This window comes from Cervus canadensis, chromosome 3 (assembly GCF_019320065.1).
Source record: "Cervus canadensis isolate Bull #8, Minnesota chromosome 3, ASM1932006v1, whole genome shotgun sequence".
Classification (NCBI taxonomy): domain Eukaryota; kingdom Metazoa; phylum Chordata; class Mammalia; order Artiodactyla; family Cervidae; genus Cervus; species Cervus canadensis.
The window spans coordinates 46,431,953-46,444,733 of record NC_057388.1 but is presented as its reverse complement, the minus strand read 5'-3'; the positions used below and the strand labels follow the sequence as shown (position 1 = coordinate 46,444,733).

The 12,781-nt window shown below is 37.1% G+C and overlaps 1 protein-coding gene across 28 annotated transcripts in view; it reads left to right on the top strand.

Moving 5' to 3' along the window:
• Nucleotides 1-12,781, top strand: part of NRCAM (neuronal cell adhesion molecule) — a 331,138-nt gene that overhangs the window by 307,286 nt on the left and 11,071 nt on the right. For 25 of the 28 annotated variants that reach the window (XM_043463091.1, XM_043463063.1, XM_043463074.1 and 22 more), the window contains 2 exons: nt 4,413-4,544; nt 5,520-5,598. In XM_043463091.1, coding sequence (XP_043319026.1) covers nt 4,413-4,544; nt 5,520-5,598 — 211 coding nt within the window. Of the gene's footprint in view, nt 1-4,412; nt 4,545-5,519; nt 5,603-12,781 lie in introns of those variants that run through there. The other 3 variants (XM_043463086.1, XM_043463088.1, XM_043463087.1) reach the window with 1 other exon arrangement.

Genomic DNA, 12,781 nt, shown 5'->3' with positions numbered 1-12,781 from the left:
CCTTTAGAAAACAATTTTGTCTTTGATGTGGTTATACCTACAATAATAGCAGCAGCTGGCAAGTAAGTTTCAAGATGAGCACTCAGGGGCGGGCCATTCTTGTGTGTCAGCAAGGGAGAATAGGATAAGGCCACAACCACCTATTGTCACCTTTGACATGTAAATGTAACTTAAGAGAATCAGTTCAGTTCAGTGGCTCAGTCCTGTGCAATCCCATGGACTGCAGCACACCAGGCCTGCCTGTTAAGGGGATAAACATCCATTAAACCATAGTGACCTTACTTAACATATGAGCTCTAGGATGTCAGATGCTGTTCATCCAGCTTCCTGGTCCTCCTGGTTTCTCTGTCTATCCTGTAGGGCTGTGGGATGAACTGTAGGGTTCATGATCTTCTGCTACTCTTGATTCTCACTCCTCCAGCTAGATCTCAAGGTGAGAATGCTAGTGCCTGGCATGGAAACATAGCATCCTGGCTGAATTTTTAACTCTCCGCGTGAATGAGCTGCTTCTCTCTGAGTTCTGTTCATTTTAGAAACCTAGACTCAACTTTCACCTGTGCTTTTGTTTCATGACACTGTCTTTTTCTTTGATACTGGTTTTTTAAGATCTATTTCTTTGATGATTTTTCTGATATGAACCATTTTTATTAAGTCTTTATTGAGTTTGTTACCATATTACTTCTGTTTTATGTTTTGGTTTTTTGGCCATAAGGCATGTGAGATCTTAGCTCCCTCACCAGGGATCGAACCTGTACCCTCCTGCATTGGAAAGTGAAGTATTAATCACTGGCCCACTAGGGAAGTCCCTAAGGTCTATTTCATAGTTTTCTCCTTACTGCACACACTGAAAAACAAGACTCGAGATGGTATCATGCTATTGTGCTTCTTACCCTCACGTTTGTTAAGACTCCTACCTCCTTTTCTTGCTTTCTCACCTCTTTCCCCCAATTACTGAGTCTCTTCTCTCCTTTCACAAAAGATTTAAAGCAGATTAAATTTTACTGGGCCCAACAGTTTGTTTTTTTTTCCCCCAGTGGGTTCTGGTTTTTGGGGTTTTTTTTTTGGTCAACTGCCTCCAAACTTTGACCAAAGTAATTTTTTTCCCTTTTTAAACATTTCTAACTATTTTAACTCTTCAGCAGGTCACTTTTATACATAATGGATTCTTCAAAAAAATCCATTTTATCACTCTTTTTCTTCCATGTTTTAAAAAATTTTTTTTAAATTTTATTTTATATTGGAGTATAGTTGATTAACAATGTTGTTTTAGTTTCAGATGTACAACAAAGTGATTCAGTTGTACATAGACATGTATCTGTTCTTTTTCCAGTTAGGTTATTACAGAATGTTGAGCAGAGTTCCCTGGGCTATACAGTAGGTCCTTATTGGTTATTTGTTTTAAATATAGTAGTGTATATATGTGCATTCCAGACTCCCAATCTATCCCCCCTCCCATCTTTCCCCTTTGGTAACCATAAGTTTATTTCCTAAGTCTGTGAGTCTGTTATCTTCCATGTTTGTTTTATGATCCTAAGTACTCAAGGACATTTTCCTCAAAGACCTACTCCCACAGAACACAGGTTAAACATGAGACAACAAGCAAGGTGATAGAGAAGACGGTTGTTAAGACTAACTTCTAGGAAACAAAATCAATTTCATGGCTCTGGTTTCTTTTCTGTTTTCATATTCTTTAGGTCTGTCTGTTTGTTTAATGTGTTGTATGTGGCTTATTCAACTAATACATGAATAGATTTTTCCTGTAAAAATTTTAAATAAAGGGACAATCCTCTGTTGCTCTCCTACCCAATCCTACTAACTCTTTTTCAAGAAGAAAAAACCTCACAGCCTTCATTGTGTGTGTGTGTGTGTGTGTGTGTGTGTGAGAGAGAGAGAGAGAGAGAGAGAGAGAGAGAGATGCATAGTGGTGGCCATGACTTAGATTTGTAGTAATATATGCCTTTGTAGTTAAGATGATTTTGGAATGTCCTGGGAACATTTAAAGTCTCTTATAGTCATTCTGGACTTCATATTCCTTTTTATGTGGATGGGAAATCAACAGAAGCTCTTTTCACTTACATAATTTTTGTTTTATATCAACTTCTGGTGCACTTGAATGTGTGTGTGAGCATGCATACACATGCACCTCTTAACATCCTGTGTCTTCCCAGTCTTAAATAAATGGGGTAGTGAGACATACTTTTTTTCTTTAGACACAGGGGCAAAACTCAAAGTCAACTTGGGTGTTCCTTTATCAGCTGTCAAGAAACATTTCCACTTTGGGCATAGCTGCATAACCACAAACCACCAGTTGGCAGTTCAGTTTTGACAGTCAGCATCTTCCTAAGACAATGTCTATGCTGATACTTGAGTATCTTCTTGCATTTTGCCCTCATCAGTTGCACATAATTAGATGAAAAATGTAAATGCAGATAGTATTTATTACAGGGCTGTAAAGCATTAAGCATATTAAAAACAAGGACTCTGTAACTTCAAGCAAAGGCTCCATAGACTTATATAAGTTAGTTTTTGGTTCAGCTTTGAAGAAAGTGTACATAATCAGAGACCATGTGTAAACTGACAGAACTATGTTGCCAGAGTTTGTGTAGTGATGGACTTTTAAAATATTTAAAAGATGCAAGTCCCTACAACATTTTATTCTCTGTAGAGACTTCTGTAGAGTTGATGCCTGGGCACCAGTGCATTATAGCAGTAGTGTGCAATGGCTGATACCATGTTCTTTGGAATCCACATTCTTGGGTAAAGCTCCAACTTTCAGACAAGGTCTTTACCCTTCTGAGCCTGAGTTTATTTCTCATGCCTACCTCAAAGGATTTTTGTGAAGACTGAATGAAATTTAGCCCTCAGTACAGTGCCTAGTGTAGAGTAAGTTTCAAAATGTTACTTCTCGTTATCATCATGCTCACCTTCATCCTCCCTGTGATGGTTATGGTATTTGTATGGAAGGGGAGTCCTGCCCATACTCCTGCTTCAGTAGTATCTAGTGATTATACAACTCAAAAGCCCTCCAACCAGTGAAGCCCAAGAAGCTACTCGCACTGGCTACCAGCAATTTGATAAATATTCCAAAGAATGTATTTCACTTCTCATTTTATTTCTTCAACACACATCCACATAATTTTTCACATTCCTCTTCACACTTGATTTTAAGCATTTCATTTTTCTCCTTATCCTTTGAGTGGAGAAAAAAGGCAATAAGGTGCTGTTTTTGCAACATACAGTAGCCTGGGATACTTGTCGCCATGCTTCTTTCTGCATCCAGCAATCACATTCACCTAACCCAGTCATGTTAATGGATTCAGAAGAAATTCAATCAAATTAAAAGAATGATATACAGGCATTCTTACCAATAAAAAGAAGAAAACCCTTTACCTTGATTAAGGTAAAAAGAGGAAAAAAAAATCAAGATTTTATACCACTGTCTTGAAACAAATTCTCAAGGGCTTTTCTGAATAGCCATTGATGCTGCACTTTGTCCCATTTGATTGACACTTTTGAACAATACTGGAAATGCTAATTTTTCTGTGTTTTTCTTAGGAGATTTGCATACTGTGATTGGTTGAATAAAGGGCTTCACATTATTTGACTCAGAATAGATGAAGACTTAATATGTACACATGTGATTGAGTATTTTTCTCTTTAAACTGGCCACTTACTCCAGTAATACCACTGATAAAGATAGGCCTAATAGTTTTTGGATTGGATCCTGAATGATATTGAATATTATATGTTGATCCTTTTATGATAAATAAGATTTTTCAGAAATTTCCCCAGCACCTTCAGAACTCTGGCAAATGAGATGAAAAATAAATCTAAGGAATATTTTGTGTACAAATTGAGATGTTATATAAAGTAATAAGATTGGTTATCTTATTTGGACAGGTTTCATGTGTGGAAAGTTTTCTTTTTTAACAGACAGTTTCTAAAACATTTAGGGAAAATGGCAACATTATTGCAATGATATTTTAGCCTCTGAAAGTGGTTCCTTTGAAAGAAAAATACTCCATTGGATGTATACATTCTGTTCTGTTTCAAATGATCTATTCTTATCATTGTACAATACAACTTATCTTGTAAACAATAAATGTTTTAATTGATTTGGGACTATGTTTCTGTTGAAAATATATAGTGAAAATAACTGAATGCAATGCTCAGCAGGGTTTGTTAGCATTGAATGGTGTTAACAGTAAGATTTCTCTATTTGAATTTTCTTAATTGTTGAAGATTTTTCACCAGTTGAATATTTATGTAACTCCTGATTAGATTCCAGTGTGGGGCCACATGTAAAATATAGAAAAGCTCATGTACATGGCAGTTTTGTACTGCAAGAAGCTACAACACTTCTCACCTCCTCCTTAACCCATTGGCACTGACACCATTGGCTTGTTTTTCAGCGATGGCAAGCCGGCAGGTGGATATAGCAACTCAGGGCTGGTTCATTGGTCTAATGTGTGCTGTCGCTCTCCTGATCTTAATTTTGCTGATTGTTTGCTTCATCAGAAGAAACAAAGGTGGTAAATATCCAGGTAAGAAACAAAGATTGAAATTGCCCTCTAATGATGCATGATAATCCGTGAAACTAAAAAGAAATCATGAGAGTCATCACGGAGACTACCCTAAGAAGATACACCAAGTGTATCTTCCCAGAGCCATACATTCAGACTTTCTGTTCAGACACTTGCTGATCCCTTTGTATGTAACGGAAGCCTAAAACTTGTCAAGGATCAAAAGACTCCTTGGGGGAGCAAATGAATCTGTCCTCTGAAGATATTAGTGATTCTGATTCCTTAGGCTTCACATGAGTCATAGGTGCTGAAATAGCATCTAAAACCAACAGGCAGGGGCAGAAGGAAAACATGAAGTTTTCTAAAGGAAGTAATGCATGAATTGGATCCTGATATCATGATGTGTAATAGTGCTTTCCCTACACGGTTAATGTTTTGTTCAATTTAATAGATCCAGTGAATTTCTATTTTCTTTTTACCTGGCCATTTCCCTTTCAGTGACGGGGAAAAAAATCTACAAAAGAATAGATTTCCAAAGCAACTTGTACCCATGAATATAGTTAACAGATAGATTGATAAAATAGGGGGAAATCTTAGAAACTTAAGACTTCTATCAAGTGAGTAAGAAACTTATGCCAAAATGCTTTCATGAGGTTAACTTTATCTGTTAGCAAAATATTATAGGTTATTCTAACCTGTTCTATTTTTCTAGGTTACCTCCAAGAGACTAATACTCAAAATATATGCATAGGGAGTTCCCTGATGGCCTAGTGGTTAAGATTCTGGGCTTTCACCACCATGGCTTACGTTTGTTCCCTGACTGGGGAGGTGGGCCAGTAAATAAATGCATGGCCACATGATACATCTGGTTGCGTAACATCTATGGTGTATAGAATAATTTCCCCACTGCTTTATATCTCATAGAGTGTACTCCTAAGGACTTTGAATAAGGAAACACAGGATCAATAGATAATAATTTTTTTGGTAATTTTTTAGTTAAAGAAAAGGAAGATGCCCACGCAGATCCTGAAATCCAGCCTATGAAGGAAGATGATGGCACTTTTGGAGAATACAGGTGAGCCCCCTGCTTCTTCGTCGCCCTTCATTCTCCTTGCCCTGCACAGATACCACACTCAGTCTTGCCTAGAATGGGATTCAGCCAGCAACATGCTCTGCCTGGAACTGCCTGTTTATCTCAAAAATTAGTTTAGAAACACTTCCGTGTATAAATGTTTACACATCCCTCACAGTTAAAGTAATCTCACTTTTGGTTAGGACTTGGCACTTTCACTGCCAGGACCTGAGTTTGATCCCTGGTCAGGGAACCAAGATCCCACCAGCTGCATGGCATAGACAAGAAAAATATCTCACTTTTCATTATAAATTTCCTTTGTAGTAATAGGTTTGGAGATGGAGTATCTCCCACTCTGACCTGTTTTCTAGAGACCCTTGCTATAATTGATAAACAGAGAAAAACTCAAGTGTTACAATAAGAGTTAAAACAACAGTGCTCTATAAACCTGAATTATAAAGCAAACTATCCCTGTCATTCTCTAAGCAGCGCTTTTGTAAAACTGATATTACTCTTTTCATCTTGGATTAGAAGGGTTTTTGTTTTTGTTTTTTTTTACCAAAACAGGTTCCTGTACACCCTCCTATTAATCATGAAATGATGGCTAGGAGGGCTTCCCTGGTAACTCAGATAGTAAAGAATCCACCTGGAATGCAGGAGACCCCAGTTTGATTCCTGGTTTTGGAAGATCCCTTGGAGAAGGGATAGGCTACCCACTACAGTATTCTTGGGCTTCCGTGGTAACTCAGATGGTAGAGAATCCACCTGCAATGTGGGAGACCTAGGTTTGATCCCTGGGTGGGAACGATCCCCTGGAGAAGGGAACAGCTGCCCACTCCAGTATTCTTGCCTGGAGAATTCCATGGACAGAGAAGCCTGGCAGGCTACAGTCTCTAGGGTCACAAAGAGTCAGACACAACTGAGCGACTTTCACTTCACTTCACTTCACTTCAATGACTAGGTTGTTTTAGAAGCTCTTAGTTACTAAGAAATAGCACAGCCCTGGAAGCAGTGTGCTAATTCACAGGGTCTTGGTAAATAAAATGTTCTTGGCTTGGCTCCGTCATTAAGGACAAAGGTAATGTAACCTATGTGCTAAATAGTTTTAAAAAAAAGAAAGAAGCTGTTTAAACAAAGATTTTCTTGCCTGGGGGTATAGGTATTTAAGAGAGATAAATAATAATTGTTTTAGATGTGTTTAAAGCAGAAACAAAAGATATTCAATTAAAACATTAGGATTTTGGTATTCCAAAAAATGTGTCTATTAATCAAAAATGCTTTTACACTTTGTTCTTCCTTTCTGTAAGCCTCTTGATTACATAAAGTATAATCTTTTAAATCTGCACTGGGCCAGTATTGAGACTCTCTCTCGCCAGAAGAAAAGGCTTTTAGGTAAAATAAAATGTGTCACTGTTTGTGATTGCCAGATGATATTTATAAAAAAGATGCGTGTATTCATTTTTACTTATCTCTAGAGCTCATTTTTGGTATGACCATGTCAACATCACAAGGGGCAAAATAAAGCCAAGGGTAAGAAATATGAGAACTGATAAAAAAAACTATGTGTTTTTTACAAAGTTGGGTTCACACCAGTCTCCACACAGATGTAAGTGCTTTGCCTGTGTGTCTCAGCACCTCAGAGTAATCTCCTTTTCAGAAGAGGTAACTGTGATTTTTAAAACTCTTCAGAATTCTGGATCTTAGGATACAAAAAAAACATCTAGTGAGGGTTGTCTTGATGTCAGATGTTGACTACAAGACTGAAAGGGTATGAAAACCTCATTCAGCATCCCCACTGGTCCATCCACAAAGTAATATTAATGCATTAAAGCAGGCTGCAGAGGGCTGCAGCCGAGGGTAGCCACATCTTAACACTGGATGAGTTGAAATCTTTGCTGATTTCATTCACTTTCCTACATATTTCTCCTATAAAGTAAGAGAGTCCAGAATGACTAAACAACTTGTTATTTTTAGTTTTCCCATGACTAGAATTCTACCCAAGATATGTGCACTGCTGTTTATTGTGATAAAGCCAAATTTTTGATATAGCCCAGAAAAGTTATGTATTTGCACAAACCAAAAACAAACTATCGCTCTTCGTATATTCTTCACATGGTGATGGATTTCCGTCCTACATTATCATGCCCAAATGAATCTGGCAACATACTGCTCACTCTGTGCATCTCAAATGTCAACTTGCTCTTATAGTTATGTGAAACCATGATCTAATATAGTAAGGCTTTCTCAGGGTCCCTCTGCTGCCTACTTCATTAAAACATGATTCTAATCAAGGTTGAATGTGAACTCATCTGGAATCAAGAGACTTATTTTTGCTGTCAACTTAGCCCTTACCTTTGATTTCTTTAGATATGACATTTAATCCAAGTGTCAGATTTTTCCATCTATAAGATGACAGAGTTGTTCAAGTGTGAGATAATCTCCGAAGGTTTCTAGTTCTCTGATTTCTGTGCTCCTTTACGAACTGTCTACCAATGAGTTTTAATGTGACTTGGGATCTCAGAGCAGTACACAGTGAGTATTAGTTACTGACCTTATTATCACTGTGTTTATATTTCTTTGATCATATTTCTTTGTCATGGTGTTAATTCATATGTGGTATGTTTGTGACGTATTTTCAAATAGCTGTTTTTAGCTAATGCCTTGAGTTTCTCAGAAGAGAAAGACTTTTCCTTCGGTTTATTAAGAACAAGCTCATTGGTTCATGTGTGAAGAAAACAAACTTGAAATTCCATAGATCTGGGAACTGCCAAAGGAGAAGGTTCTGACAGGTATCTTAAACCTGAAACACAACTCAGTGATTTTTTTTTTTATTGAAGCTGAAAGTTCGTAAGGACAATCCCACAAGTGAAATCACTTCCCAAAACACCCAGCCACCCTTTGCTACAGATGTGGCTTTGTCTTATGACTTCCTGGCATGACCTTGAATTTTTTTCCTTTGGTTTCTTTTCTACTGGAAGAAACTAAAAACCCTTTCACTCCATAGGTGTCACATGAATGAAAATGGATCCAACTGTTTATTATAGAATTTTAAGTAATATACTTAAATGTCACAGGAGTGACAATCACAAGAGACCCTTCTGTATTTTGCACCTTCTAGAAGTTTTTGAGCTCTGTATTATTTATTTATTCTTATTCTTTTTCATTCTGAAAAGAAATTAATATTCTGTCACACACAGACACACACAAAATCAGGACTATTGCCTAAATGTTAATGAATTCTGCTGATGATTTGCTTATTCTCATGCTTGAGGATGAAACCATTTGTATATGATTGGCTCTGAGCCAGGGAGTATTTCATAGTGCAGAAGGGATGGAACTTCAATGGCCAAATTTGATGGGTTTTTTTGCATATGCTGTAACCTTGTACTCTCACTCCAACACCCACCCCCAAACAGTCACCCTCTGGTGGAAGCCTGCAGCTTTCTTTGTTTGTTTCTTTAATTATGCAGACAGTAGGATCTGCATCGTTACTAACATGTAGAAAAATCAAAGAAACAATGCAACCAACTGTGTAAGTATTTTTTTATTCTTTAGATCCATTCCTTTAAAAACCAAAATGAACATAGGTCATAAGCCATGTAACCATGGTACGTGAACTCATAGTATGAATGGAGGCTGTTGGCATGGGAGTCTTGTCACATGAACATGACCCTGTTGCACGCATGCTAACCCATGTTCATGAGGCACAGATGATGTGCACATATATTGCACATGTTATATATTTTAGATTTATTCTGCTCAGAGACATAAACTGATCATGAGCAGTATAAACAGTGACGGACTTTTAGAGGGAATGTTTGTTTTGTGAATGTCACAAATTATTGCAGCATGATTTGACCATGGTAAGGTGGTGACCACAGGAAAATCAGACCCAGTGATCACAGATGTATCCATCATTGCTGCGTTTTTACTTTGCAGGCATTCAATGGATACTTTCTGTGTGCACAGGTATTTTTAAAAAGTGAGCTCTCTAAAATTGATTCTTTAGGGTAAGAGAAAGGAAAGAATTGGTCCCAGTGCTTTGTCTGACATCATAAAATTGATGAAAAAAAAGTGAAAAAAATGTTAAAGTTAGAATTTTAAAGAATTTCTAAAATGCACACTCTTAGTGTTACTTTACAGTGAATTCATTTAGCCAATATTTATTGAGTGCCTACTGTATACTAGGCTGTGGAGATTTTAAAACCAATAGACTCTTATCTCACTAGTTAATAGTCTAGGGAGGGATGCAGGGAAATAAAAGGACAATCTGGGCATAGTGTTAAGAGTGCCCTGAAAGGGAAGAGATACAGCCAAGGTGCCAAGGGAGCAGGGACAGGAAGCCAAAGCCAAGTGCATGGCCTTGAAGGAGGTGGCACAAGAAGTTGTCCCGCGGGAGAAATGCAGGAGCTGAGTTTTGAAGGTTCCACCCATTGCACAACTTATAGCCTTGAATAAAGATAATCATTATCCATGACTCATATGATCATGTGTATCAAAAACATATTTTGTGGCTATATGTACTATTTTATGATGATTTTATTACTTTTTTGGAAACGTGTTCATCTTTGCCATTCCAGGCTAAGAATTAACATCTGATACCTCCTGTCCTTAAAAAATTCTCATAAAAACATGGATGGATTTTTTTTAAGCTTTAAATACCACGTAGCTAAATAAGGATATGATTTTTCAATGATCTTCTGTAGCTTCTAAATTCCTCTTGTTTGGGAAACTACCCTTTCATACTGAAACTTGACCAAGCAGCTTCCCTTGGCACAATGTCAAAAACAGTTGACTTACTCTGTCATTAGAGAATTCATCTTTGAGGTGAAAAGACGCAGGTACTCATCCAGAGCTTCATCACAGACTTGTCACCACCCACCCCATCTGGAAAGTTCTAAGTGTGTGTGTTATACAAGGTATATCATAGGAAAAAGTCTCTCTGAGGCAGGGAGTCTGGAGTGGAGCCAAGAGGTGTGATGGCAGGTGGATGGGCACTTTCATTTGTTAGGTACTGTTCATATGCCAGGCGCTGTGCTGGTGCCTCATATATATTTTTCTCATTTAACCAGATTCTAATTCCTGAAGTAGGACATTATATCACACGTCTTTAAAAGATCTTGAGCTGCCTCTGAACAGCTTTTCCTGGAAAGACTCTGTGAGAATATCCCTTTTCCTTACTTCATGTCTTTCAAGCACAGCCCATGTTGCTATAGATTCTCACCCACTACAGCAGCCCACTCCAGTATCCCTGCCTGGAGATTCCCATGGACGGAGGAGCTAGGTAGGCTACAGTCCATGGGGTCACAAAGAGTCAGTCATGACTGAGCAACTGAGCACACACGCATGGCCATTACACTGGAAAGAATGTTTCTGGGGAACCGCTTACTGGCTGGCCATTATTCATGACTGGTGCGATTATGTGTGTAAAAATCCAAATAAATCTGCATGAAGATCTTAGAGTTCACAAGAGAGTTTAGTAACAGTGCCTAATACAAAAATAATGTAAAAGTCAATTCTATTTCTTGCTACCAGGAAATAGTGGGAAAATAGGATTTTAAAAGTTGTCTCAGTTATGATAGCATGATTCATGTTGATTTATGGCAGGAACCAACACAACATTGTAAAGCAATTATCCTCCAAATTAAAAATAATTTTTAATGAAAAATAAAGTTTTTTAACATTTTTTAACATTTTTTAAATTAAAAAAATAATTTTTTTAACATTTTTCTAAAAATGTTGCTACAAAAAAATATTTTCCAATGTGTGTGTGTGTTAGCAACTCAGTCCTGTCTGACTCATTGTGACCCCATGGACTGTAGCCTGCCAGGCTCCTCTGTCCGAAGAATTCTCCAGGGAAGAGTACGGCAGTGGGTGGCCATTCCCTTCGCCAGGGAATCTTCCCAACCCAGAGATCAAACCAGAGTCTCCTGCATTGCAGGTGGACTCTTTACCACCTGAGCCAGCAGCGAAGCCCAGATTTTCCAGTAGGATAATGTTAAAATTTTTTTGATGTAGGAATAAAGCCAACAAAAAGATCTTCCTGCATTTCCATTTCAGGGTCTGATGTTCTATTCCACTCATCAGTTTGTCTCTCTCTGCACCAAAACTAAACTGTCTTAATATAGTAGCTTGGGGTGAGTCTTGATAGCTAGTAGGTCAAGTTCTCCAACTTTGTGATTCTTCCTGAAGAAATTTTTAAATATTCTTGACTCTTTTCATGTTCTTATATGTCTTAGAATCAGCTTGCCAAGATCCATATAAAAGACTATTGTGTTTTTACTGGAAATAAACTGAATCTTAAAAACAATGTAAAGAAAGTTAACACATTTACCAGAGGTCTTCCTGTTCATGGTTATGGTATATCCCTCCATTTATTTACCTCTTATTTAATAATTTTGAATGCAAGCTTCATTTTCTTCATGGGAATCTTACACATGTTTTTGTTGGATTTGTTCTTATCTACTTTATATTTTTGTGGTATCCTAAATGGAATTATTTTTAAAATTTCATTTTCCAATTGTTTTCAAGTACTTAGATCAAACTTACTTTTATGCTAATATGATATTAAGCAATGTTGCTAAGCTCTCTTTTTATTCTAATGTTTACCTGTAGGTCCTTTCCAATTTTTTATATACGTAATCATACTATTTATGAATAATAATGGTTCTCTTCTTCTTAATACATGCGCTTTCTATTTCTTTTTCTCATCATGTCGCTTAGCATTTCCAATTCAGTTTCGATTAGAATTGTTATTTCTGATGTTAAACAAGAAACTTTCAACATTCACCATCAAGGATGACATTAACTCAGGGTTTCTTATAGACACATTTAAGAAAGACACTTCTGTCGCTAGTATATTAAGGTTTTATTGTGAATGAAACATTTTTCCTAAGTCTTTTTTTCAGATTTTTACCTTTATGGTAAAAGTTTTACCATAAAACTTTTTCCTAAATCTACTGAGATGATCATAAAAAATTTTTTTTTCTTTTGCAAAAATGGTGAATTACATGAATTGGTGTTTTAATGCTACAATAAATCAAATCCCTTGTGACTATACAGTGGAAGTGAGAAATAGATTTAAGAGACTAGATCTAAAAAAAAAGAGAGAGAGACTAGATCTGATAGACAGAATGCCTGATGAACTATGGATGGAGGTTTGTGACATTGTAAAGGAGACAGGAAT